The sequence below is a fragment of the Macaca nemestrina genome, chromosome 15, assembly GCF_043159975.1.
Source record: "Macaca nemestrina isolate mMacNem1 chromosome 15, mMacNem.hap1, whole genome shotgun sequence".
In the NCBI taxonomy this organism is placed as follows: domain Eukaryota; kingdom Metazoa; phylum Chordata; class Mammalia; order Primates; family Cercopithecidae; genus Macaca; species Macaca nemestrina.
In genome coordinates, this window is record NC_092139.1 from 99,795,955 (window position 1) to 99,820,188 (window position 24,234).

The 24,234-nt window shown below is 43.9% G+C and overlaps 1 protein-coding gene across 2 annotated transcripts; it reads right to left on the reverse strand.

Moving 5' to 3' along the window:
• Nucleotides 1-253: 253 nt before the first annotated feature.
• On the reverse strand, nt 254-23,994 carry C15H22orf42 (chromosome 15 C22orf42 homolog). 2 transcript variants are annotated; one of them, XR_011614080.1, is made up of 19 exons: nt 23,532-23,994; nt 18,488-18,562; nt 18,232-18,293; nt 17,801-17,828; nt 17,231-17,305; nt 15,534-15,598; nt 15,194-15,221; nt 14,627-14,701; nt 12,920-12,984; nt 12,417-12,444; nt 11,905-11,966; nt 11,390-11,417; nt 10,886-10,947; nt 10,434-10,461; nt 9,851-9,915; nt 8,986-9,013; nt 8,432-8,881; nt 2,914-4,463; nt 254-1,395 (listed from the first exon to the last, which is right to left on the reverse strand). XR_011614080.1 is itself a non-coding variant. In XM_071080470.1 (17 exons), exons 1-17 carry the CDS (start codon nt 23,719-23,721, stop codon nt 8,796-8,798), a joined length of 1,050 nt encoding a protein of 349 aa, XP_070936571.1. In that variant the 5' UTR covers nt 23,722-23,994; the 3' UTR covers nt 8,222-8,795. The 2 variants fall into 2 exon arrangements, 1 of the variants encoding a protein (XP_070936571.1); XM_071080470.1 differs by lacking the exons at nt 254-1,395; nt 2,914-4,463 and having other exon boundaries at nt 8,222-8,881.
• Nucleotides 23,995-24,234: the final 240 nt, after the last annotated feature.

A 24,234-nucleotide genomic window follows, 5' to 3' on the forward strand; every position in this document is an offset into this window, starting at 1 on the left:
ATAAAACACACGTGCAGATTGGATTTCTCCTAATGTGTCACCGGTGTGCAGCCTCTGTTGCACCTGATGGCTAAAGCAGGTTGTGTGTAGAATGGCTGCTGCACCTTGGCTCATGCTTCCTCTGTGGGAGCACCCAGTGACCCAGCTTGTCTGCCCAAATCTTTAAAAACCCATTCAAGGCCAGGCACGGTGGCTCACATGTGTAATGCTAGCACTTTGGGAGGCCGAGGCGGGTGGATCATGAGGTCAGGAGTTCAAGACCACCTGGCCAAGATGGTGAAACCCCATCTCTACTAAAAATACAAAAATAAGCCGGGCGTGGTGGCAGGCACATGTAATTTCAGCTGCTCAGGAGGCTGAGACAGAGAATTGCTGGAACCCGGGAGGCAGAGGTTGCAGTGAGGCGAGATCACGCCACCGCACCCCAACCTGGGCAACAGCGCAAGACTCCCTCTCAAAAAAAAAAAAAAAAAATCACGGTCTGCCTTCCCCGCGTTCCTGCCTTCCCTCATCACCCCAGCCCACTATCCCAAACTCAAAGCATTTCCTTTCTGTTCCCATCACCCAGCACTAAATGGAGACTGTTGTCTTGTTATGTGTGCTTGTGTTTACCTGCTCACCAGATTGTAAAATCTCAAAGGCAGAGACTGGATTTTACAACAGTTTAATATTTGCACAGTATTTGAGAGTCTGCACAGAACATTTTGAGATTTGTTTTCTCAGTAGTTCCTTACAATTCCCATATTGTAGGTAAGGACAGTTTTACTGCCAAGGAAATAAAAACATAAAGTGACTGCCTACGAGTCACATGGTTTGTGGCAGAACTAGGACTCAAGCCCAGTTCTTCTGAAATCCAAATCCAGGCTGCTTTCACTCACGGCCTCGTGGTGCCCAGCCTTGTGCCTCATAGTCTGGGTGCTGAGGTGAAGCAGCTGCCGTCCAGGTCCCAAGATAGGCTCCCACTGCTCCAGATGTCCCCATGGATTGCCCCCCAGCAAGGACCTCCTGCCAGCAGCTCTGGGAAGGAGCTCTGCAGAGAGCCCTTTGGAAGCCAGAGCAGAAAGGGAGCAGGCGCCTGCTGGACAACTGGGCCTCCTTCCAAGTCAGATTCCTTCCAGGACAAAGCTGCTGTCCTTCACCCAGAACACCACTGTCACCTCTTCACAGAGGAGAAACATCTTTGTTCCTCCATCTCAAAAGAGCTGGCTTTGCTGATACGACGGGCCCCAAAGAGTGAGTTGGCCTCATCAGCGGTTTTTCCTCCTCCCTCCTCCCCATTCTTCCTGGGGCATCATCTTCCAAGGTGATACATTTTGGCTTTGGCAGGACTCCTGCCTGTTGGGGCTCAGGAATTTCACTTTGTCCTCCTAGGTCTCTACGTTGACACGTCCTTGCCTGTAAACACATAAGAATTGAGAGGGGATATGATGATTCCAGAGACAGAAAATTGATCTCTAACCAAATTTCACGTCTTCAGAAGGCCTGTAACTCTGGGACCATGGGTACCACGTGGCTATGAGCACGGACCTTGTTCTCGGACCTGGCTCCTCCAGGCAGGTTATTTGACATTTATGAACCTCAGTATTCTGTGAAATGGGGATCATCCCCTGACTTCTAAGGGCAGTTCAATGAGATCAAGTATGTAAGGTTCTTAGCACCAAGCCTGGTGTATGGTGTGTGCTCCATGCATGCCGTGCTGGTTCTTACTGGGTGCCAGAGCTTGTGGTGAAAGCAGCGTGAACCATCCTGCTTCCCTGCGACCCTCCAGAACCAGCAGCCCAAGGTAAGGGGCCACGTTAAGTATCAGAGAGGGAGAAAGGATCATTTTCATTACTCAGTATCTCTCAGATATCAAGGACCAGATACTTAAGTATGTTGTCTCATTCAGTTATCATGAAGGCCCTGTGAAGTGAGTTTCTGTTGCACCTTTCTTTAGGATGGTCAGATGGGTCTCTGCTAAATATCAAACACTGTGACATAGGCTCATACAAAAACTACTCCCTAGAACTCCCTGTGCCCCCCTCCCCAGCCCCCACCTGCCACTGTGATTCAGGAAATCGGAACCACTGACTTCGGCGGGCATTTGCTCAGCAGAGTGTCCACACCCCTGCCTGCCCTTCTCAAGCTGAGATGAGACAGTCAGCCCCACACACGCAATGACAGGACATCTGGAAATGCAGAGGCCCAAGGAAGTTCGTGTCTGGATCAGGTTTTCCCTTTAACTGTGGCCCAGGAATGGGAATGGGCTCCTGGGAGGGCGTTTGCTTCCCTAAGGCGGGAAGTGGCATGGAAAGGGACAGGAATTCTCTACACTACAGGGTAGTTGTAACCCTGATCTCTTGCTGTGACCACAAAGTAAGAGCAGGGAGGCATCCTCAGGTGTCCCCAGTGCCCCAGAGAAGGGACAGCTTGTTCCAGAGTCTCAGCAGCCATGGGAAGGTCCAATCTGACCACAACACAGCTCCAGGGGTCTCCCTTCCATCCTCCCTGGTGGTGTCTTAGTTTGGGATGGGTCTCGCCAGGTGTAAGAAAGTCCAGCCTCAACCTCCAGGGAGAAGTTGGAAGCAAGCTCCTATCGCCCTCTCAGGGTCTCGTGTCCATTTTGGGTGTGTTTGGGGTGTCTGACTCAAAAGGGCTGTGCGAGTAGCAGCCCGAGTGTGATCTCTAAATGCCGCTTCCCACTTCAAGGAACCGGTCCACTTGGGGTTAATGGGTAACTTCAGGCATGAAGCAGGAGAAAGATGGCCCAGAATGAGGACAGAGGCCATTCCTCTTACTGTCTCCTCTCTCCAAAGAAAAGGAGGAAGTAAAAACTGAAAAATAACAGACTGATCGGGGCCATTGGCCAGGCCTGTGGGCTAAAGATTAACCCCCACCCTAATCACTTGTGCTATCTGTAGATCACGTACCCACCTGGTCATGTACCCCAAGCTTGCTCAGCCTATCACGACCCTGTCACGTGGACGCCTTAGAGTTGTAAGCCCTTAAAAGGGCCAGGAACTCTTTCTTCAGGGAGCTCGGTTCTGTTCTTGAGACGCAAGTCTATCGACGCTCCTGGCCGAATGAAGTCTTTGGAGAGCTCGGTTCTGTTCTTGAGATGCAAGTCTATCGATGCTCCTGGCTGAATGAAGTCTTTGGAGAGCTCGGTTCTGTTCTTGAGACGCAAGACTGTCGACCTCCTGGCTGAATAAAGCCTCTTCCTTCTTTAACCTGGTGCCTGAAGACTTTTGTCTGTGGCTCATCCTGCTACATTTCTTGGTTCCCTGACCGGGCAGTAAGGCAGCCCCTTAGGCGGCTTAGGCCTGTCCTGTGGAGCATCCCTGCAGGGGACTCCGGCCAGCTTGAGCTATGTGGATCCTGAGCATGCTCCTGGGCAGGCATTTGCCCTGGTGGAATGCCTCGTCAGAGCAGGGCACTGCAGGCCCCCGCGGAGAATCAACACACTGGTTGAACACCGGGAAGGAACCGGCTCTTGGAGTCCAGATATCTGGAATACAGTAGGACCGGTCTTGGGAACTTGCCCACTCCATTTGAGTGGAAGCGTGGCCCGATCACCCATAGCATGCCTTTATCGGCACTTTTGGGTTTTTTGTTTTTTGTTTTTGTTTTTTTTTTGAGACGGAGTCTCGCTCTGTTGCCCAGGCTGGAGTGCAGTGGCCAGATCTCAGCTCACTGCAAGCTCCGCCTCCCGGGTTCACACCATTCTCCTGCCTCAGCCTCCCGAGTAGCTGGGACTACAGGCGCCCGCCACCTCGCCCGGCTAGTTTTTTGTGTTTTTTTAGTAGAGACGGGGTTTCACTGGGTTCGCCAGGATGGTCTCGATCTCCTGACCTCGTGATCCGCCCGTCTCGGCCTCCCAAAGTGCTGGGATTACAGGCTTGAGCCACCGTGCCCGGCCCTTAACTGATTTTTAAAAAGAAATGGTTATAAGTCTTTATAAGTCTTTTTTTTCTTTTTTTTTGAGACGGATCTCACTTTGTCACCCAGGCTGGAATGCAGTGGCCAGATCTTAGCTCACTGCCAGCTCCACCTCCCGGGTTTACGCCATTCTCCTGCCTCAGCCTCCCGAGTAGCTGGGACTACAGGCGCCCGCCACCACGCCCGGCTAGTTTTTTTGGTATTTGTTTAGTAGAGACGGGGTTTCACTGTGTTAGCCAGGATGGTCTCGATCTCCTGACCTCGTGATCCGCCCGTCTCGGCCTCCCAAAGTGCTGGGATTACAGGCTTGAGCCACCACGCCCGGCCTGATTTGGGTTTTGATTTTGACTTGGTTTGAATTGCTTGACAGGACCAGTCTTGGGAACTTGCCCACTCCGTTTCGGTTGACGTGTGGCCTGATCACCCATGGCGTGCCTTTATCGGCACTTTGGTTTTGGTTTTGATTCTGATTTGGTGTGAATTCCTTGAACCCAGTATCCCACAGATGGTTCAAATGCATTCAGTCTGTAGCGGCAACTGCTTTGCTAACAGAAGAAAGTAGAAAAATAAATTTAGAGGAAACCTAATTGTGAGCACACCTCACCAGTTAAGAAGTATCCTAAGTTAAAAAGAAAAAAAAAGAAAAGAAAAAAAAAGAAAAAAGGTAGCTTACTAACTCAAAAATCTTCAAGTATAGGGCTATTCTGTTAGAAAAAGATGATTTAGCATAAACCCCTGAAAATGCTCTTAACCCAGCAGATTTCCTAACGGGGGATTTAAATCTTAATCTCCATACAAAGGTCCGACCAGACCTAGGAAGAACTCCCTTCAGGACAGGATGATTGATAGTTTCTCCCAGGTGACTGAGGAAAAAAAACCCACAATGGGTATTCTGTAATTCAGTGAAACTCTTGTAGAAGCAGAGTTAGAAAAATTGCCCAATAATTGGTCTGCTCAAATCTGTGAGCTGTTTGCACTTAGCCAAGCCTTAAAGTACTTACAGAATAAAGCCATCTACACTAATTCTAAGTTAATTTGGACTAAACAAAGTCTTGTTAATACAAAGGATAATTGAAATCCCACACTTAAAAGCTTTCAACAAAAGTAAAGTTTGCTAAAAGTTAACAATGTAACATGTATTATAGTAACTTCTAATCTGTGGCCTTAGACAGTCTAGTCCACAGATATGAAGGAAGTCTGCTTTGCAAAAGAATGGTTATCATCTTTGAAAACAACAACAACAACAGCAACAACAAAAAAGGGGGGGGCAGAGTTTATATAAAAAGGAATGTTATATGGAAAATTCTGTTTTCCATATGTTATATGAGGCATGTCAAAGAATTGTCTGTGAAAGTCATAAAAAAAGTGTCAGAAAAATTTATGAAAGAAATGATGTATAATTTAAATTAATCCTCCTGAATGTAAAACTATTGAAGAAACAGTTTATGTGCAAAGTGTATAAGGAAAGTAACATATGCCTTTGGTAAAAGGATTATAAGGAGGCATAAGAATGTTTATTTTTACTTACATTAAAAGGTTAAAAATTGTTTTGAAGGTTTAAGCAAGTTTTGAAACATTAATTGTAAGGAAAATTCTGTGTGTAAACATATTGGCTACAGTTAAAGGGGTATCATCCAGTTTTTCTGTGAACTGGACATTAAAAGAAAAATACAACGGGTTTTTCTGAAAGCACTAGCCTGCTCTTTGACAAAAATTATAAAAGGTTAAAAAAGTCTATAAAAATCTTATCTTATGGTCAGACATTAAAAATTGAATAAATATGTTTACAAAGTTTTATTAAAACTAAGTGGAACATTAATAACACTAATATAAAGGTGAAATCTAGCTTATCTGGTATAAACATACAGGAAGCATTGTCAAATATAAAATGGTGTTTGGATTTCTTTGGTCTTAAAAACTAACAAAAATAGATGCTAAAGGAAATTTCTCGGTAAGAAGGCACCAAGGACTATAAAGTTCACTGCTGATGTCCCCACATTTAAAACAAAAGGTCCATTTCTTAAAAATTATATACTTGATTTGATCTTTCACTTTCCTTTCCCTCAAAACTAAAAGTCTTTTAGCACATGTACCACCCCTAGAATTTCCGGTAAACCAGCGCCAGCCTGAAGATCATGTTCTCATCAAAGGGTAGAAAGAAGGAAAAGTCGAGCTGTATAAACATGTGGCTGCTGGGCCATTGCATGGTGGCTGTTGTGATGAGGTTCTGAATTTTTAATTGTATATATTTAAATTTATTTAACCATGAAGAGGCACATATATGACTGAGAACCACACTAGACGGGACAGCTCCAGAGATCCAGAAATGAGGAAGATATGACTCCCTTATCCTGGAGTTTTTCGTTTGTTTGTTTGTTTGTTTTTTTGCAGAATCATTTGCTGCTCTGATTCTAGCCTACATTTAAGGTTACTTCCTGGGCATCTGCACAAGGGTCAGTCACTCTGTGGGGCTGGGGATATGATCATGAGGACAATATCCAGGTCCAGATGGATTCCAGCAGGGGGCGCTCTTGCACCCAGTGGACGAGCATGGCTCTGCACGCCCTGTTGAGACAAGATCAGAGCAGCAGGAGCAGAGGGGTAGGGGCATCTCGCCGTCCTCAGGAGCTCACCCTCATCTCCAGCGACCCTGACTCAGAAGCTGGGCAGGCTCCAGGATGAGTGTGGGGCTCAACAGGCTGAGAAGAAAACCCTTCCACACCTGCACTAGATCCCAGCCTGGGGGCGACCTAGAGCTCATCCTAGGGGGTGTGTTCATTAAAACATCCATGGGGCCTAACATGTCTCCCCCAGGACTGAGCTCTGGGATAAGGACAAACGAGGAAGAGACAGTCACTGCCCTGGCAGTAAACACCCATGGCCAGGGTTCCTCTTCCATCTGCGGGAAGACTCCGAGCGTGATACTGACGATGTTAAACTACCTCCAAAGTAAGTGGAAACTGAGGTGTTGCGGATTCCACAGAAGAGTTGCGAGGATGACCTGAACTCTAGGGTCAGTCCCCACCCCTTTGCTGAGCTCACCCTGTGCTGGATCTCATGTCTCTCCCCACCTCCCCTGCTACTCGGGAGCGCTGTGACTGCCCTGGCCAAGAACTGGGGGGCTACGTCTAGTTGAAACACATTTCTGGGCCAGAAATGTGTTTATATTATATATAATATAATATATATTATATATTTGTATTATATGTAATATATATTATACATTTATATTATATAGTATATATACAATATATTATATAGCATATATAATGTTATATACTATATTATATATAAATATATTTTTTGAGACAGAGTCTCCTTCTGTCTCCCAGGCTGGAGTGCAGTGGCGTGATCTTGGCTCACTGCAAGCTCTGCCTCCTGGGTTCACACCTTTCTCCTGCCTAAGCTTCCGGAGTAGCTGGGACCACAGGCGCCCGCCACCACGCCCGGCTAATTTTTTGTATTTTTAGTAGAAACGGAGTTTCACTGTGTTAGCTAGGATGGTCTCAATCTCCTGACCTCGTGATCCACCCGCCTCGGCCTCCCAAAGTGCTGGGATTACAGGCGTGAGCCACCGTGCCCAGCCATATGTATTCTATTTCTATTATATATATACACACTTACAGTGGGCTGGGCGCGGTAGCTCACGCCTCTAAGCCCATATATATACACACTTACAGTGGGCTGGGCGCGGTAGCTCACGCCTGTAATCCCAGCACTTTTGGAGGCTGAGGTGGGGGGGATCACTTGAGATCAGGAGCTCGAGACCAGCCTGGCCAACATGGTGAAACTCCGTCTCTACTAAAAATACAAAATACTAAAAATAGAAAAATAGCCTCATTTATAACACAAGCCCCCAGTATATTATGTTCCCCATGTCTTACCATGATTTCAAACAACTTTCAGATTTATTTTCAGTTCCTGATTTCTACCACTCAGACTGGGCTGGAGGAACTCTAAGAAACGGACTTTGTCCAAATTTGGGCTCCCCTTCCTCCCTCATGCAAACGAACTCTTAAAGATTAGTCCACCAAGTCTTCTAGAGATGTCTACACAAGTCTGAATTTTAGGGTAAAAGTGGCTGAGGTTTAAGTTGAGAGTCTGCATGGCAGGTTCCTGACTCTTAAAGGTTTTTAGTTTGAAGAAGATAAAATGCATGAATCATACTAGGGCAGAAAGAGTTCACAATAGGTGTTTTGGTGACAAAGCACTTGTCCTACATAGCCCAAGGGTAAATGCCAATGCATATTCAGAATGGAGCAGGGAAATTGAAAATAAATTTGAACCCATCTAATACAAAGCTTCTGTTTCATAACCTGGCTCTTAGCAACTGAGTGACCTTGGGCAAGTTATTTAACCTTTCTGAGCCTTCATTTTCTCACCCTAAAATGGAGGTAACAGTATTGTCCCTATCACTCCCAACCCCCTTACTGTTTGGTAAGAATTACATGAGATAAAAGGATATGTAACTAGTACAGTGCCTGGTACAAAATAAGGAGTCAGTTAATATTACCTCTTCTTCCTCCCCCAGCTCAGCTCCTTTCCTCTTCCTTATCCAGGAAACACAGAAATATATGGATTCACCGTAGAAGCTGGACCCAGCTCCTCAGATGCAGCAGATGGATGGGCACACCCTGTAATGACCCAGGATGGGGCGGGTGTTCTCCTGCAGGGTGACTGAGAATGTGAGCCTCAGAATGAAATGTAAGAACACCAGGCTCCCTGAGGACTGGCTACAGCCACAAACTGCAGGTCACTGTTCACAGGTGCTCAGTAGGAAGAGAAAGGGGTTTGCGATGTTTTTTTTCACCCAGATGGAAATATGCATTCATATAATGATGGTAGCTGGGGGTGGTGGCAGGCGTCCCTGATCCCAGCTACTTGGGACGCGGAAGCCGGAGAAGTCCTCGAACCTGGGAGCTGGGGGATTCCTTGAGCCGAGATTCTGCCATCTCAGCCCAGCCTAGGGGAAAAGAACAAGGCTTCGTCTCAAATAAAAAACAAACAAAATACACACACACACACACACACACACACACACACACACACACACACACACACACTTACAGAGGTAAGCTTGGCGTCTCTCCTTTGCCTGCAATAGGAGAAAGGAAAACACTATGAGGATCAGATCACATGGAGTCCTGTTGGCACAGATCTTTTATTTTTTTTGACGGAGTCTCGCTCTGTCGCCCAGGCTGGAGTGCAGTGGCGCGCTCTTGGCTCACTGCAAGCTCCACGTCCCGGGTTCATGCCATTCTCCTGCCTCAGCCTCCCGAGTAGCTGGGACTACAGGTGCCCGCCACCACACCTAGCTAATTTTTTGTATTTTTAGTAGAGACGGGGTTTCACCGTGTTAGCCAGGATGGTCTCAATCTCCTGATCTCGTGATCCGCCTGCCTCAGCCTCCCAAAGTGCTGGGATTGCAGGCGTGAGCCACCACGCCCAGCCAGCACAGATCTTTTATTCACTTGGTGACATTACAAAACAACATGTCAAACAGTGATCAAGTCACTGGCCCCGTGAAGGAAGCATAGACGATGCTTGTGGAAAAGGCAATGGGTTTTCATGGAATATTTAGCAAGTCCATGTTGGCTGGCAAATACAAAATATTTTTCAAGAAGCAAAAGTTGCTACTGAGAAATATGCTCACTACAAGATAGTTTGTAAGTGATGCTGTCATTTTTGACCACCATCATCCAACAGGACTCAGTTGGTCATAAACTCCAGTGACCAGTCACTAGAGTCCATGATCAACTAAGACCTGATGGACGACAGCCATCAAATATGGTATTCCCTTGATAGTCCAGCCAACAAAAAAATTGCATTTGTCTTCTATAATGTACTTGGTCAGATTTTTGTATCTTCATTTCATTAATAAGGCAAGAGGAACCAGGAGAAACATTTCTTCAGACAAAGAAATGCATCTTACCATCTCCGATGTCATGAGATCTTCAAGACCACCAGATGGACCCTCACTGAGATCTTCGACCAAATCTAGGAGAAGATAGAGTGACAGTCAGTGCATTGGTGCTGCTGAGGAATCTCACAAGGAGCCTTGGGGGCTGTGGACTGGGGCGGGAGTGTATGGAGGTGGGCCGTTGACTAACATGGACTGAGCTGCTGCTGCTGGACCATTCTCCTTGGTGTTGAAGGAAGGCAAAGGAGAGGGGCAGAAAGAAATGAAAGAGCCTTGGCTTTCTACCTAGGGCAACCTCATCAGTGTGAAATAGTCACCTTAAGAACCGGTTAATACAGAAAGCCACTGTACTATAGAAACAGGAAGTAGATTCGAGGCTGCCTAGATCCAGGGGTGTGGGAGTTGGGAAAGACAGAGGAGTGACTACTAGTGGGGTTTCTTTGAGGGGGAATAAAGAGGTTCTCAGATGAGATTGTAACAATGGTTGCACAACCGTGTAAATATAGTAGAAACGCTGAATCACCTAATTTAAATGAGTAAATTGTTTTGCACGTCAACTACGTTTAAATAAAGCTGTTAAAAAAAAAATACGTACAGAGTTGAGACTGGGTTTTCGAAGTGCTCTGCAATAAGAGAAAAAACAAAAACAAAAACAAAACAAAACAGTAATCAGGTCACTGGCCCCGAAAGAAAGCATAGAGGATGCTTGTGGAAAACGCAATGGGTTTTTTTTTTTTTGAAATATTTAGCAAGTGTCCATGTTGGCTGGCAAATACAAAACTATTTTTCAGGGAGAAAAGTTGCTACTGAGAAAGACACTCACTACCAAACAGTTTGTAAGTGATGCGGTCCTTTGACTGCCATCGTCAATCAGGCCTCAGTTGGTCATAACCTCTAGTGACCAGTCACTAGAGTCCATGACCAACTGAAGCCTGATCCATGATGGCAGTCAAAAATAATATTCACTTGATAGTCTAGAAGCCCCAGAAAAAACAAAAAACAAAACAAAAAAAACATTTCTCCTCCAGAGAAAGAAATACGTCTTACAAGTTCTGATTTCATATCCTCCACGCCGCCATATGCAGGCTCCTGCAGATCTTCATCAGAAACTAGGAGAACACAGAGTGACGGTCAGTGCATTGGTGTTGCTGAGGAATCCCACAAGGAGCCTTGGGGGATGTGGACCAGGGCTGGAGTGTATGGAGGGGGGTGGTTGACAAGCATGGACTGAGCTGCTGCTGGACCATTCTCCTTGGTGTTGAAGGAAGGCAAAGGAGAGGGGCAGTAAGAAATGAAAGATCCTAGGCTTTCTAGCTAGGGCAACCTCATCAATGTGAAATAGTCATCTTAAGAGTTGGGAAAGACAGAGGAGTGACTACTAGTGGGGTTTCTTTGAGGGGTAATAAAGAGGTTCTAAGATGAGATTATAACAATAGTTGCACAACTGTGTAAATATAGTAAAAACGCTGAATCACCTACTTTAAATGGGTGAATTATTTTGCATGTCAACTACATCTAAACAAAGCTGGTTTTTTGTTTTTAAATACGTACGGTCGTCATACTCAGCTGTAGATAATTCCTGCAAAAAGAGAAAAGAAAAAGAAACACCATGAGGATCAGATGATGCTGGGTTCTGTTGGCAAAGGCCTTTTATTCACTTGCTGAAATAAAAAACCGGACGTCAAGCAGTGATCAAGTCACTGGCTGCCAAATAAAGCATAGAGAATGCTTGTGGAAAATGCCGTGGGGGTTTTTTGGGAATATATAGCAAGTGTCCATGTTGGCTGGCAAATACAAAATTGTCTTTCAAGGAGAAAAGGTTGCTACTGAGAAACATACTCACTACCAGACAGTTTGTAAGTGGTGCCATCCTTCGACTGCCATGGTCAGTTAGGCCTCAGTTGGTCATAAACTCCAGTGACTGGTCGCTAGACTCCATGACCAACTGAGGCCTGATTCATGATGGCAGTCAAAAATGATATTCATTTGATAGTCTAGAAGCCACAGAAAAAACAAAAACCAAAACAAAAAAACATTTCTCTTCCAGAGAAAGAAATACGTCTTACAAGTTCTGATTTCATATCCTCCACGCTGCCATGGGCAGGCTCCTGCAGCTCTTCAACAGGACCTAGGAGAACACAGAGTGACAGTCAGTGCATTGGTGTTGCTGAGGAATCCCACAAGGAGCCTTGGGGGCTGTGGACCAGGGCTGCAGTGTATGGAGGGGGGTGGTTGACAAGCATGGACTGAGCTGCTGCTGGACCATTCTCCTTGGTGTCGAAGGAAGGCAAAGGAGAGGGGCAGTAAGAAATGAAAGATCCTAGGCTTTCTAGCTAGGACAACCTCATCAATGTGAAATAGTCACCTTAAGGGTTGGGAAAGCAGAGGAGTGACTACTAGTGGGATTTCTTTGAGGGGTAATAAAGAGGTTCTAAGATGAGATTGTAACAATGGTTGCACAACCGTGTAAATATAGTAAAAACGCTGAATCACCTACTTTAAATGGGTGAATTGTTTTGCATGTCAACTACATCTAAACAAAGTTGTTTTTTTTGTTTTTTTTTTTTTAAATACGTACGGTTGTCATACTCAGCTGTAGATAAATCCTGCAAAAAGAGAAAAGAAAAAGAAACACCATGAGGATCAGATGATGCTGGGTTCTGTTGGCAAAGGCCTTTTATTCACTTGCTGAAATAAAAAACCGGACGTCAAGCAGTGATCAAGTCACTGGCCCCCAAATAAAGCATAGAGAATGCTTGTGGAAAATGCCGGGGGGTTTTTTTGGTTACATATAGCAAGTGTCCATGTTGGCTGACAAATACAAAATTATTTTTCAAGAGGAAAAGGTTGCTACTGAGAAACATACTCACTACCAGACAGTTTGTAAGTGGTGCCATCCTTTGACTGCCATCATCAATCAGGCCTCAGTTGGTCATAACCTCCAGTGACTGGTCGCTAAAGTCCACGACCAACTGAGGCCTGATTCATGATGGCAGTCAAATATGATATTCACTTGATAGTCTAGAAGCCCCAGAAAAAAACAAAAACAATTTCTCTTCCAGAGAAAGAAATACGTCTTACAAGTTCTGATCCTGTATTCTCCTCCACACCGCCATGTGGGAACGCCTGCAGATGTTCAACAGAACCTAGGAGAACACAGAGTGATGGTCAGTGCATTGGTGTTGCTGAGGAATCCCACAAGGAACCCTGGGGTGTATGGAGTGTATGCAAGTGGGCGGTTGACAAGCATGGGCTGAGATGCTGCTGGACCATTCTCCTTGGTGTCAAAGGCAGGCAGAGGAGAGGGGCAGAAAGAATTGAAAGAGCCTTGGCTTTCTAGCTAGGGCAACCTCATCAATGTGAAATAGTCACCTTCAGAACAGTTTAATACAGAAAGGCACTGTACGGTTCAGCGACAGCATCTCGTCACACCTCCTCCCCATTTGAAGGTCCAGGCAAATCCCCAGTTTTATGAAATGTTACAAGATCATTTAACTTCTGTGGATCTACATACCCTGCCACTATGTTTCTCATCTACTCTGTTGTATTTTTCAAGTTGTACTAAAGCATATATCTTTATAATTTTAATTATTAAGTGTGCATTTTAATGAGATTACATTCAATGAGTTACATTCAGGATACTGTGTCAATAATCAGAAAAATCAATTCATAAATTATAATCTAAGCTTCACCTTAGGCAATGAGAGAAAAACAGCAGTGTAACATAGAACAGATGATAAATAAATAATGATTGCCGAATACAATGGAATAGAAAACAGGAAATCCAGAGAAAATCAACAAAACCAAAAGCCGGTTCTTTGAAAAGATCAGTAACATTGATAAACCTCTACCACGGCTACCCACAAAGGAAAGAAAGAAGTCACAGTATACTAATAATATTAGTTTAAGAGGAGTCAAATCAAAAACTAGTAAATAATAAAGGAATATTCTGAACACATCTGTGCTCACAATTGGATACAGTAGATGAAATGAGCAAATTTATAAAATCTATTTTAGAAGACCAAAAGTCTTCTCAGGAGAAAGAGATCATCTGAATAGGCCTATATTTATTTTAGAATTTTAGATATTCAATCAATGATTAATATCTTTTCAAAAAACTAAAACACTATATTCAGATGATTTCACTGGTAAATTCTACCAAAATTCTTACAAAGAAAAATATAGTCTTACCATACAAGCAAGTAATCATAATCCGAAGTATTTCCTCAGTTACATTTTAAAAATTATGTTTCCAAACAAGACACAGGAAGGTTTCTAATAGCTGTATTCATAATTGACCAAACTGAAAGCAAATGTCTAAACATTTGAGATGTCCTTTACTGTCAAAAGTGAACCCAGCCTGGGCAGAATGGTGAAATCCCTTCTCTACAATAACAATAATAATAATAATAATAATAATAATAAACTTGATATAGTGGCATGTGACTTATGGCCAGCTACTTGGGAGGCTGAGTGGAAGGATCACCTGAACCTGGGGAGGTCAAGATCGCAGTGAGCTGTGATCGCACCAGTGCACTCCTGGGCGACAAAGGAGACCTTTTCACAAAAAAATAAAATACTGAAAGAAAGAACTGAACTCTAAGTTGTCAATGTTACTTTACTTGTGTAATTGTGTCACCCATCATTGATTTAATGCATAAATTGGCACAAAGGAAGTAAATGAAGAACATAACACAGCATTTACTGAGTTTCTCTAATGTGGGGCACTGAATGAATAAACTGGAATTATTTGCTTAAGTGAACTTAATGATTTAATTTCCACACTACCTTTATTTCCGAAACGCCAAATTTTGTTCCATCTCCATAGTTTTGGTGTCCAGCGCTTGGGACGGGCGGCCAAACCTGCAAGGTAGAGCAGACTTCCTATAGATTCTAGGAAATGTATTATAATAAAGACAGCGCTTGACATTGTTGCTGGCAGAGGACAGCAGAGAAATTAGTAAAAACTTATTCCCAGATGAAACTTTTGATCCCAGTTTTTACCGTCGGCTTTTCAACTCTACATTAGATTTGGGTTCTGGGAGGATTTTGCAAGGTTCATTGCACTTAAAACGGACTGTTTGTGCAGGGAGATACCTTTATTTAGATGAGACAATATAGAAAAGCAGCAGATCCAAGTCACCAAGAATGGCCTGGGATCAAATGCTACTTAGAATCTGCACATACCTGGGAGAGTGAAATGAACCCCTCTGTGCCTCAGTTCCCTATTCTGAGATGTGGGAATGTTAGTAGATCTAAAAACGCTGAATCACCTACTTTAAATGGGTACATTGTTTTGCATGTCAACTACGTTTAAATAAAGCCGTTAAAAAAAAAAAAAAAAAGAATACGTACAGAGGTTAGCCTGGGCGTTCGACTTTCTCTGCAATAAGAGAAAAAAACAAAACAGTATCAGGTAACTGGCCCCGAAAGAAAGCATAGAGGATGCTTGTGGAAAATGCAGTGGATTTTTTTTTTGGGAATATTTAGCAAGTGTCCATGTTGGCTGGCAAATACAAAACTATTTTTCCGGGAGAAAAGGTAGCTACTGAGAAATACACTCACTACCAAACAGTTTGTAAGTGATGCCGTCCTTTGACTGCCATCGTCAATCAGGCCTCATTTGGTCATAACCTCTAGTGACCCCAGAAAAAACAAAATAAATTTCTCTTCCAGAGAAAGAAATACGTCTTACAAGTTCTGATCTCATGTTCTCCTCCACACCGCTCTGTGCAGATTCCTCAAGATGTTCATCAGAATCTAGGAGAACACAGAGTGACGGTCAGTGCATTGGTGTTGCTGAGGAATCCCACAAGGAACTTTGGGGTGTATGGAGTGTATGCAAGTGGGCGGTTGACAAGCATGGGCTGAGATGCTGCTGGACCATTCTCCTTGGTGTCGAAGGCAGGCAGAGGAGAGGGGCAGAAAGATGGAAAGAGCCTTGGCTTTCTAGCTAGGGCAACCTCATCAATGTGAAATAGTCACCTTCAGAACAGTTTAATACAGAAAGGCACTGTACGGTTCAGCGACAGCATCTCATCACACCTCCTCCCCATTTGAAGGTCCAGGCAAATCCCCAGTTTTATGAAACGTTACAAGATCATTTAACTTCTGTGGATCTACATATACCCTGCCACTACGTTTATCATCTATCTGTTGTATTGTTCAAATTGTAGTAAAGCACACATCTTTACCATTTTAATTATTAAGTGTGCATTTTAATGAGATTACATTCAATGAGTTACATTCAGGATGCTGTGTCAATAATGAGAAAAATCTTAATTCATAATTGAAGCTTCACCTTGGGCAATGAGAGAAAAACAGCAGTGTAACATAGAACAGATGATAAATAAATAATGATTGCAGAATACAATGGAATAGAAAACAGGAAATCCAGAGAAAATCAACAAAACCAAAAGCCGGATCTTTGAAAAGATCAGTAACATTGATAAACTTCTACCACGGCTACCCACAAAGGAAAGAAAGAAGTCACAGTATACTAATAATATTAGTTTAAGAGGAGTCAAATCAAAAACTAGTAAATAATAAAGGAATATTCTGAACACATCTGTGCTCACAATTGGATACAGTAGATGAAATGAGCAAATTTATAAAATCTATTTTAGAAGACCAAAAGTCTTCTCAGGAGAAATAGATCATCTGAAGAGGCCTATATTTATTTTAAAATTTTAGATATTCAATCAATGATTAATATCTTTTCAAAAAACTAAAACACTATATTCAGATGATTTCACTGGTAAATTCTACCAAAATTCTTACAAAGAAAAATATAGTCTTACCATACAAGCAAGTAATCATAATCCGAAGTATTTCCTCAGTTACATTTTAAAAATTATGTTTCCAAACAAGACACAGGAAGGTTTCTAATAGCTGTATTCATAATTGACCAAACTGAAAGCAAATGTCTAAACGTTTGAGATGTCCTTTACTGTCAAAAGTGAATCCAGCCTGGGCAGAATGGTGAAATCCCTTCTCTACAATAATAATAATAATAATAATAATAATAATAAACTTGATATAGTGGCATGTGACTTATGGCCAGCTACTTGGGAGGCTGAGTGGAAGGATCACCTGAACCTGGGGAGGTCAAGATCGCAGTGAGCTGTGATCGCACCAGTGCACTCCTGGGCGAAAAAGGTGACCTTTTTACAAAAAAATAGAATACTAAAAAAAAGAACTGAACTCTAAATCGTCAGTGTTACTTTACTTGTGTAGTTGTATCACCCACTATTGATTTAATGCATAATGGCACAAATGTAATAAATGAAGAACATGACACAGCATTTTCTGAGTTTCTCTAATGTGGGGCACTGAATGAATAAACTGGAATAATTTGCTTAAGTGAACTTAATGATTTAATTTCCACACTACCTTTATTTCCTACAGGCCAAATTTTGTTCCGTCTCCATAGTTTTGGTGTCCAGCGCTTGGGACGGGCGGCCAAACCTGCAAGGTAGAGCAGACTTCTTCTAGATTCTAGGAAATGTATTATAATAAAGACAGCGCTTGACATTGTTGCTGGCAGAGGACAGCAGAGAAATTAGTAAAAACTTATTCCCAGATGAAACTTTTGATCCCAGTTTTTACTGTCGACTTTTCAACTCTACCTGAATTAGATTTGGGTTCTAGGAGGATTTTGCAAGGTTCATTGCACTTAAAACGGACTGTTTGTGCAGGGAGATACCTTTATTTAGATGAGACAATATAGAAAAGCAGCAGATGCAAGTCACCAAGAATGGCCTGGGATCAAATGCTACTTAGAATCCGCACATACGTGGGAGAGTGAAATGAACCCCTCTGTGCCTCAGTTCCCTATTCTGAGATGTGGGAATGTTAGTAGATCTAAAAACGCTGAATCACCTACTTTAAATGGGTACATTGTTTTGCATGTCAACTACGTTTAAATAAAGCTGTTAAAAAAAAAAAAAAAAGAATACGTACAGAGGTTAGCCTGGGCGTTCGACTTTCTCTGCAATAAGAGAAAAAAACAAAACAGTATCAGGTAACTGGCCCCGAAAGAAAGCATAGAGGATGCTTGTGGAAAATGCAGTGAGTTTTATTTGGGGAATATTTAGCAAGTGTCCATGTTGGCTGGCAAATACAAAACTATTTTTCCGGGAGAAAAGGTAGCTACTGAGAAATACACTCACTACCAAACAATTTGTAAGTGATGCCGTCCTTTGACTGCCATCGTCAATCAGGCCTCATTTGGTCATAACCTCTAGTGACCAGTCGCTAGAGTCCATGACCAACTAAAGCCTGATCCACGATGGCAGTCAAAAATGATATTCACTTGATAGTCTAGAAGCCCCAGAAAAAACAAAAAGAAATTAAAAAAAAAATTCTCTACCAGAGAAAGAAATATGTCTTACAAGTTCTGATTTCATATTCTCCACCCCACCACGTGCAGGCACCTGCCGATCTTCATCAGAGCCTAGAAGAACATAGAGTGACAGTCAGTGCATTGGTGTTGCTGAGGAATCCCACAAGGAATCTTGGGGAATGTGGTCCGGGGCTGGAGTGTATGGAGGGGGGCGGTTGAAGCATGGACTGAGCTGCTACTGGACCATTCTCCTTGGTGTCAAAAGATTTGCTTAAGTGAATTTAATGATTTAATTTCCACACTACCTTTATTTCCTACAGGCCAAATTTTGTTCCGTCTCCCTATTTTTGTTCTCCAGCGCTTGGGACGGGCGGCCAAATCTGCAAGGTAGAGCAGACTTCTTAGATTCTAGGAAATGTATTATAATAAAGACAGTGCTTGACATTGTTGCTGGCAGAGGACAGCAGAGAAATTAGTAAAAACTGATTCCCAGATGAAACTTTTGATCCCAGTTTTTACCGTCTGCTTTTCAACTTTACCTGAATTAGATTTGGGTTCCAGGAGGATTTTGCAAGGTTCATTGCACTTAATACGGACTGTTTGTGCAGGCAGATACCTTTATTTAGATGAGACAATATAGAAAAGCAGCAGATGCAAGTCACCAAGAATGGCCTGGGTTTAAATCCTCCTTAGAATCTGCACATACGTGGGAGAGTGAAATGAACCCCTCTGTGCCTCAGTTCCCTATTCTGAGATGTGGGAATGTTAGTAGATCTATGCTATAGACCTACTAAGATCTATTGGGCTAAAAACGATGAGATACAGATAAAGGCTTAAGAAGACTCATGCTTTGTAAATGCCCAGAAGTGTTCAATCATTCAATGTCTGGAAGAATAGTCCAGATACTTGGTAGTGGTAGGATACAGAGAGGGAGCGTGTATGGCTCCCAGGCAGGGGTGGGTGGAAAGTGACTTCACTGTTTCCATGGGCATGATGCTTTCCGGCTCGTGAAAGAGATCTGCCATTTCCTTGATCCCCAAATAATCCCCGAGGGATGGGCAGAGCAGGGGATACAACCCGTATTTTCCAAGTCAATGAATTAAACCTTAAGACGTTTTGAGTGACTTGCCCAGAGTTACCACAGTGAGGCATGAAGATCTGGGGCAAAAATGTAGTTATTTCCCTGGGGACAGAGGTCCCTCAACACCTGAGTCCTCTAGATCATGCCTTGGACCCTGAACTGAGAGCTCTTCTCACAAGCTTTGTCAAATCCTGCTGCCCCAATATTTCTATGGGATGATTGATGCCCTGGAGAGGTGGCAGGTGGCTTACTGCATTTACTCACCTGCTCTATTATCCCTGTGTTGTCACTTTGATTAGCGTTATGACCCATCAGACAAACACATAAATTCTCTCAGTTGCGATGCACAGTCTGAGATTTTACCTAAATCCACTCTTTCCACCCATCAGGTGATTCTCATCTGCTGACCTGGAGGTGGCCTGCCATGTAAGAGGACACACAGCATACCATGGAGCTGCTGCGTGCCCCATTCCTGTGCACACTCATGCCTTGCTCCTGCTTTCCCAGCTCTGACAATCCCAATTCTGGCTTCCAAAGCAATCCTGTACTTCCCTCTCAGTTCTCAGACTTGCCTGAACTGTTCTACGTTTTAATCAATGTTGTAGTGACCATGACTGAGCTGTGACATTTGACATATCATAGTATGTTGTTATCTACTGATAGATTTAACAGCATGTAACTTCATTTTTCAGACTTTTAGGAACATTTCTGGGCTAGGTGTGCTGGCTCATGGATGTAATCCTGACATTTTTGGAGGCTAAGGCAGGAGGATTGCTTGAGGTCAGAAGTTTGAGACCAGCCTGGGCAACATCGTGAGGCTTCTTCTCTACAAGACATATTTTAAAAATTAGCCAGGTGTGGTGGTGAGCTCTTGTATACCTAGCTCTGTGGAAGACTGATGTGGGAGGATCGTTTGAGCCAAGGAGTTTGAGGCTGCGGTGAGCTATGATTGTGCTACTGCACTCTAGCCTGGGTGACAAAGCAAGACCCTGTCTCTTAAAAATAAAAAGCATTACTGAATTACAAGTATCTCCATTTTATTTCTCATTATCTAATGTTACTGTTTTAATCCTGAGGCTTAACTACTTTAATAAACTAAAGGAAAGATTTTTTTAAAAAGGTAGTATCCAAAGCAGCCCATATGTACCTTTTAATAAATTCTAGTTTTATATGCCCTATGTCTAGAATTTACATCCTTGATCTGACTCTTATTTTTTCAAACTTCAAAAAACTCAATTTATACTTAGAACCAGACTTCTCATGTGACACAAGTTAAATTCCCATATAACACCTAACTTAAAACATTGAGAGGATCAAATAATATGTAAGAGCCGTCTATATACTACATAATGTACAATCAATTACAAAGCAAAACTTTCTCAAATTAACTCAAAGGTCAAAAGTAAACAGTTAACATCCTTTAGAAAACCACAACAAAATAATATTTTGAGAAAATACGCACTTCGGCTACCCACTGAAGTTAAGGAGAGAACAGTCCCATCATCAAGAATTCCCCAGCGTTGTTTTTTTGTTTGTTTTAATAATCACACATTATTCCCCCTGCTTTCTTCTGTGTATATTACTGCGTGTTCTCCCTTTTTCCTTTTCTGTATAACCTATCTTGGGAATCAGTCGGTAGCAGTATAAAGACATCTTACCCTTGTTTACAGCTCCGTAGTTCTCCTTTAGGCGGAAGAACCAGTTAATTTTACTAGGCCCTTACTAGACATTTCAGTTATCTCCCATATTGAGCTACGGAAAACAATGCGACAAGGACTTTCTGCATAGGTTGTTTCATATTTATGGAGTATACCTTCAGGATAAAACGCCTCCAAGTAGTGTTTCCAGTTTAACTGTATCTGCAAGGTTGTGAGATTGTGCCAAATTCCCCTTCGTGGAGTCGAGCCATTTTGCATTTTCACCAGCACTATATGAATGCAACTTCCCTTACAGCCAAACCAAAGAATGTATTGCCGTGTTCTTGGAATTTTCCTCAATAGGAGAGACACTGCAGTATAGTTGTCATTTGCCTTTCTCTTATGTGTGAAGACGTGTTTAAGGATCATCTGCATTTCTTTTTCTGTGACTTGTCTATTTACCACTTTATTATCTTTTACATTCACTTGAATCTGAAGATTCTCAAGTCAGCCTATTTCAGGTCATTGTTTGTCTCTTCACTGTTGACTCTCACCTGAACTACCCAACCAGCCTCCTAGCTGGTCTCCCTGCTTCCACCCTTGCCTGCATTACAGTGTATTCTCACAGAGCCAGTGGTCTTTTTCTTGGAGAATTAACTGTGATCCCCAGGCTAGAATCCTCCAGTGGTTTCCCATCTCAGCTAAAGTCCATACTCTTTGTCAGTGCTCACTGTGTGCACACGGCCTTAACCCATCACATTCATTTCACTCTGCTGCAACCACCCTTGTGTCTTTCTGTTCTTTGCCCAAAACAAGTTTGTTCCCATTTCAGGAATTCCATGGAAGATATTCCTCTCTGGAAGCCCCTCCCATCATCCTCACAAGACTCCCCCTCACATTTTTATTCCTTTTTTTAAAACAAATAAGATGGGCTCTCTCTCTGTCTGTGAAGGTGGGGATCTTCTGTCTTATTTCAAAAAGAAAGGGAGGCAACAAGCTTCAAGAGGCACAAAAACAGTCATTAGAGTGTAGTCAGAGCTTCTCATTCCACTGCCAGCTACCGACTGAAGGCTGCTGGCCCAGGCTGATGCCTAGTACCCACAAAGCCTCCTATGTCACCTGGTTACCAGGAAGCAACCAAGTCAGGCTACTGGCTCACAATGCCCCACCCCGCAGACCCACCCAATGGCTCACAATGCCCATCCCTGCTGCTGCCCACCTTGTGGCCACCCTGCCCATCTATGGTGACTGCACTATTCGTCCTGGGCTGCCTGAGCTTTCCAGTCCTGAGAAAAGTGCAGAGTGGGGGGGTTGTTATTGGAAGTCACCCTGGGCAATGAACGCAACAGAAAACCCTGGTTACTGAAGTCAGTTCCGTTAGCGTCTCTGTTTTTCGGAGTCTGGCAGCTTTCATTTGCTCACAAATGTAGTTACACACAAATTTTGAACTGCTTTTGTAAGGAAATGCTTCTCTCCTGTCTTACAAGTGTTAGTTTTTGTCTTTAACTTGACCATAGCCACTCCCAGAGCCCTGGTCTCACTGTCAGTAAACAGTGATGACTGTGACTTGAAGGAAAGCCTAGGACACATGACACTTTCCGTCCCTTGTCTATAAAGTAGGGACTAAACTGTAACAGGGCTGAAGAGACATTCATGTCAAAGTGGGAATTTTCAAGTCATCAGAGCTCCATGGCTAAACTCCTTTGGGTAAAACCAAAACAAAAACAACTTCTTCACGGCTCGGGCAGTAACATGTCATACCTTTCGTGGTCATTTTAAGCATGTCCCCCAATTTGTTTTTCTTCTTTGTTCAAATTACAATTGGAAGAAATAAAGAAGCTTCTGTCAATGTGACTCACTATTAGGAATAGCATATAGGCCGGGCGTGGTGGCTCAAGCCTATAATCCGAGCACGTTGGATGGCCGAGACGGGTGGATCACGAGGTCAGGAGATCGAGACCATGCGGGCTAAAACAGTGAAACCCCATCTCTACTAAAAAATACAAAAAAACTAGCTGGGTGAGGTGGCGGGCGCCTGTAGTCCCAGCTACTTGGGAGGCTGAGGCAGGAGAATGGCGTAAACCTGGGAGGCAGAGTTTGCCGTGAGCTGAGATCCGGCCACTGCACTCTAACCTGGGCGACAGAGCGAGATCCATCTCAAAAAAAAAAAAAAAAAAAAAGTAATACCATATAATCTCTTCCATGGCAAACTCTGTTTTGAATTTAAGAATTCTCCACATATTGGAGTCTGAATTATCCCAGTTATTAGCTTACCTTGAGGAATGGGAGAAAAGAAACAACTGGGCCCTTAACTGGCTCGTTCACTTAGGGCCCAGACCAGCTGCATAGGTAAGGACAGAGAATGGGATGGGGACTCCAAAACTGGAGTATTTGAAATTTTACTGAGAAAAGGGAGGGACTAGGCCAAAAAGGCCTCACTAAGAAGGCTCAACAACAAAGACAGAGGCAGAACCAGCCTTTGTCCCCCATGCCGAGCCCTGGGAAAGCCGGCTGTGGGCAGGAGGGAGCTGGAAGCTGAGGATGTCTCTGAGGGGGAGGGACGGCAAACGGGTGGGGGCGGTGGGGGCCAGAGAGATGCCAGAGAGCAAATGGCACCCATGGCTTCTTTACCTTTGGGGAGCTTGGGGTTGCTCTGGTCCTGCACGGGATGGACTTCCGTGGCTCCCAAATTCAATCTGGCAGGCTCTGCAGCGGTGGATGCTGGTGCCGCGGCTGCCACAGCCTCAACAGTGTCAGATTCATTGCAGGGTCCCACGTTCAGCCTGCAGCAGTCACAGCTGAGGCCACAGCAGGGGCCCATGGGAGAACTCAGTTTATTCCCTATGGGGCACCTGCACTGCTGTCTCCTCTCTCCTTAGTCCAATGCACTGTCTTGCCCAAGTGGTGTGACCCCAGGCGAGCCTGGAGCCTCAGCCACCACCTCTCACGGGGAGTTGGGGAATTTTCCTGGATTGAAGGATGTCAATCAAAAAATGCTAAGGGACACAAAAAATGCTGTCACAGAATATAGTCGGAGCTCCTCCTCCTTACCCTCCCAGCTACCGACTGAAGGCTGCTGGCCCTGGCTGATGCTTTGTACCCACAAAGCCTCCTATGTCACCTGGTTACCAGGAAGCAACCAAGTCAGGCTACTGGCTCACAATGCCCCACCCCGCAGACCCACCCAATGGCTCACAATGCCCATCCCTGCTGCTGTCCACCTTGTGGCCACCCTGCCCATCTGTGGTGACTGCACTATTCGTCCTGGGCTGCCTGAGCTTTCCAGTCCCGAGAAAAGTGCAGGGGAGTGGGGGTTGTTGTTGGAAGTCACCCT

Coding starts and splice junctions, on each gene's coding strand:
- C15H22orf42 (XM_071080470.1), bottom strand. CDS start 23,721: ATGGGCCCCTGCTGTGGCCTCAGCTGTGACTGCTGCAGGCTGAACGTG. Junction 18,294..18,487: donor TTGGCCTGTAGGAAATAAAG/GTAGTGTGGAAA, acceptor ATGTTCTTCTAG/GCTCTGATGAAGATCGGCAG. Junction 12,445..12,919: donor AGAATACAGGATCAGAACTT/GTAAGACGTATT, acceptor CTCTTTTTGCAG/GATTTATCTACAGCTGAGTA.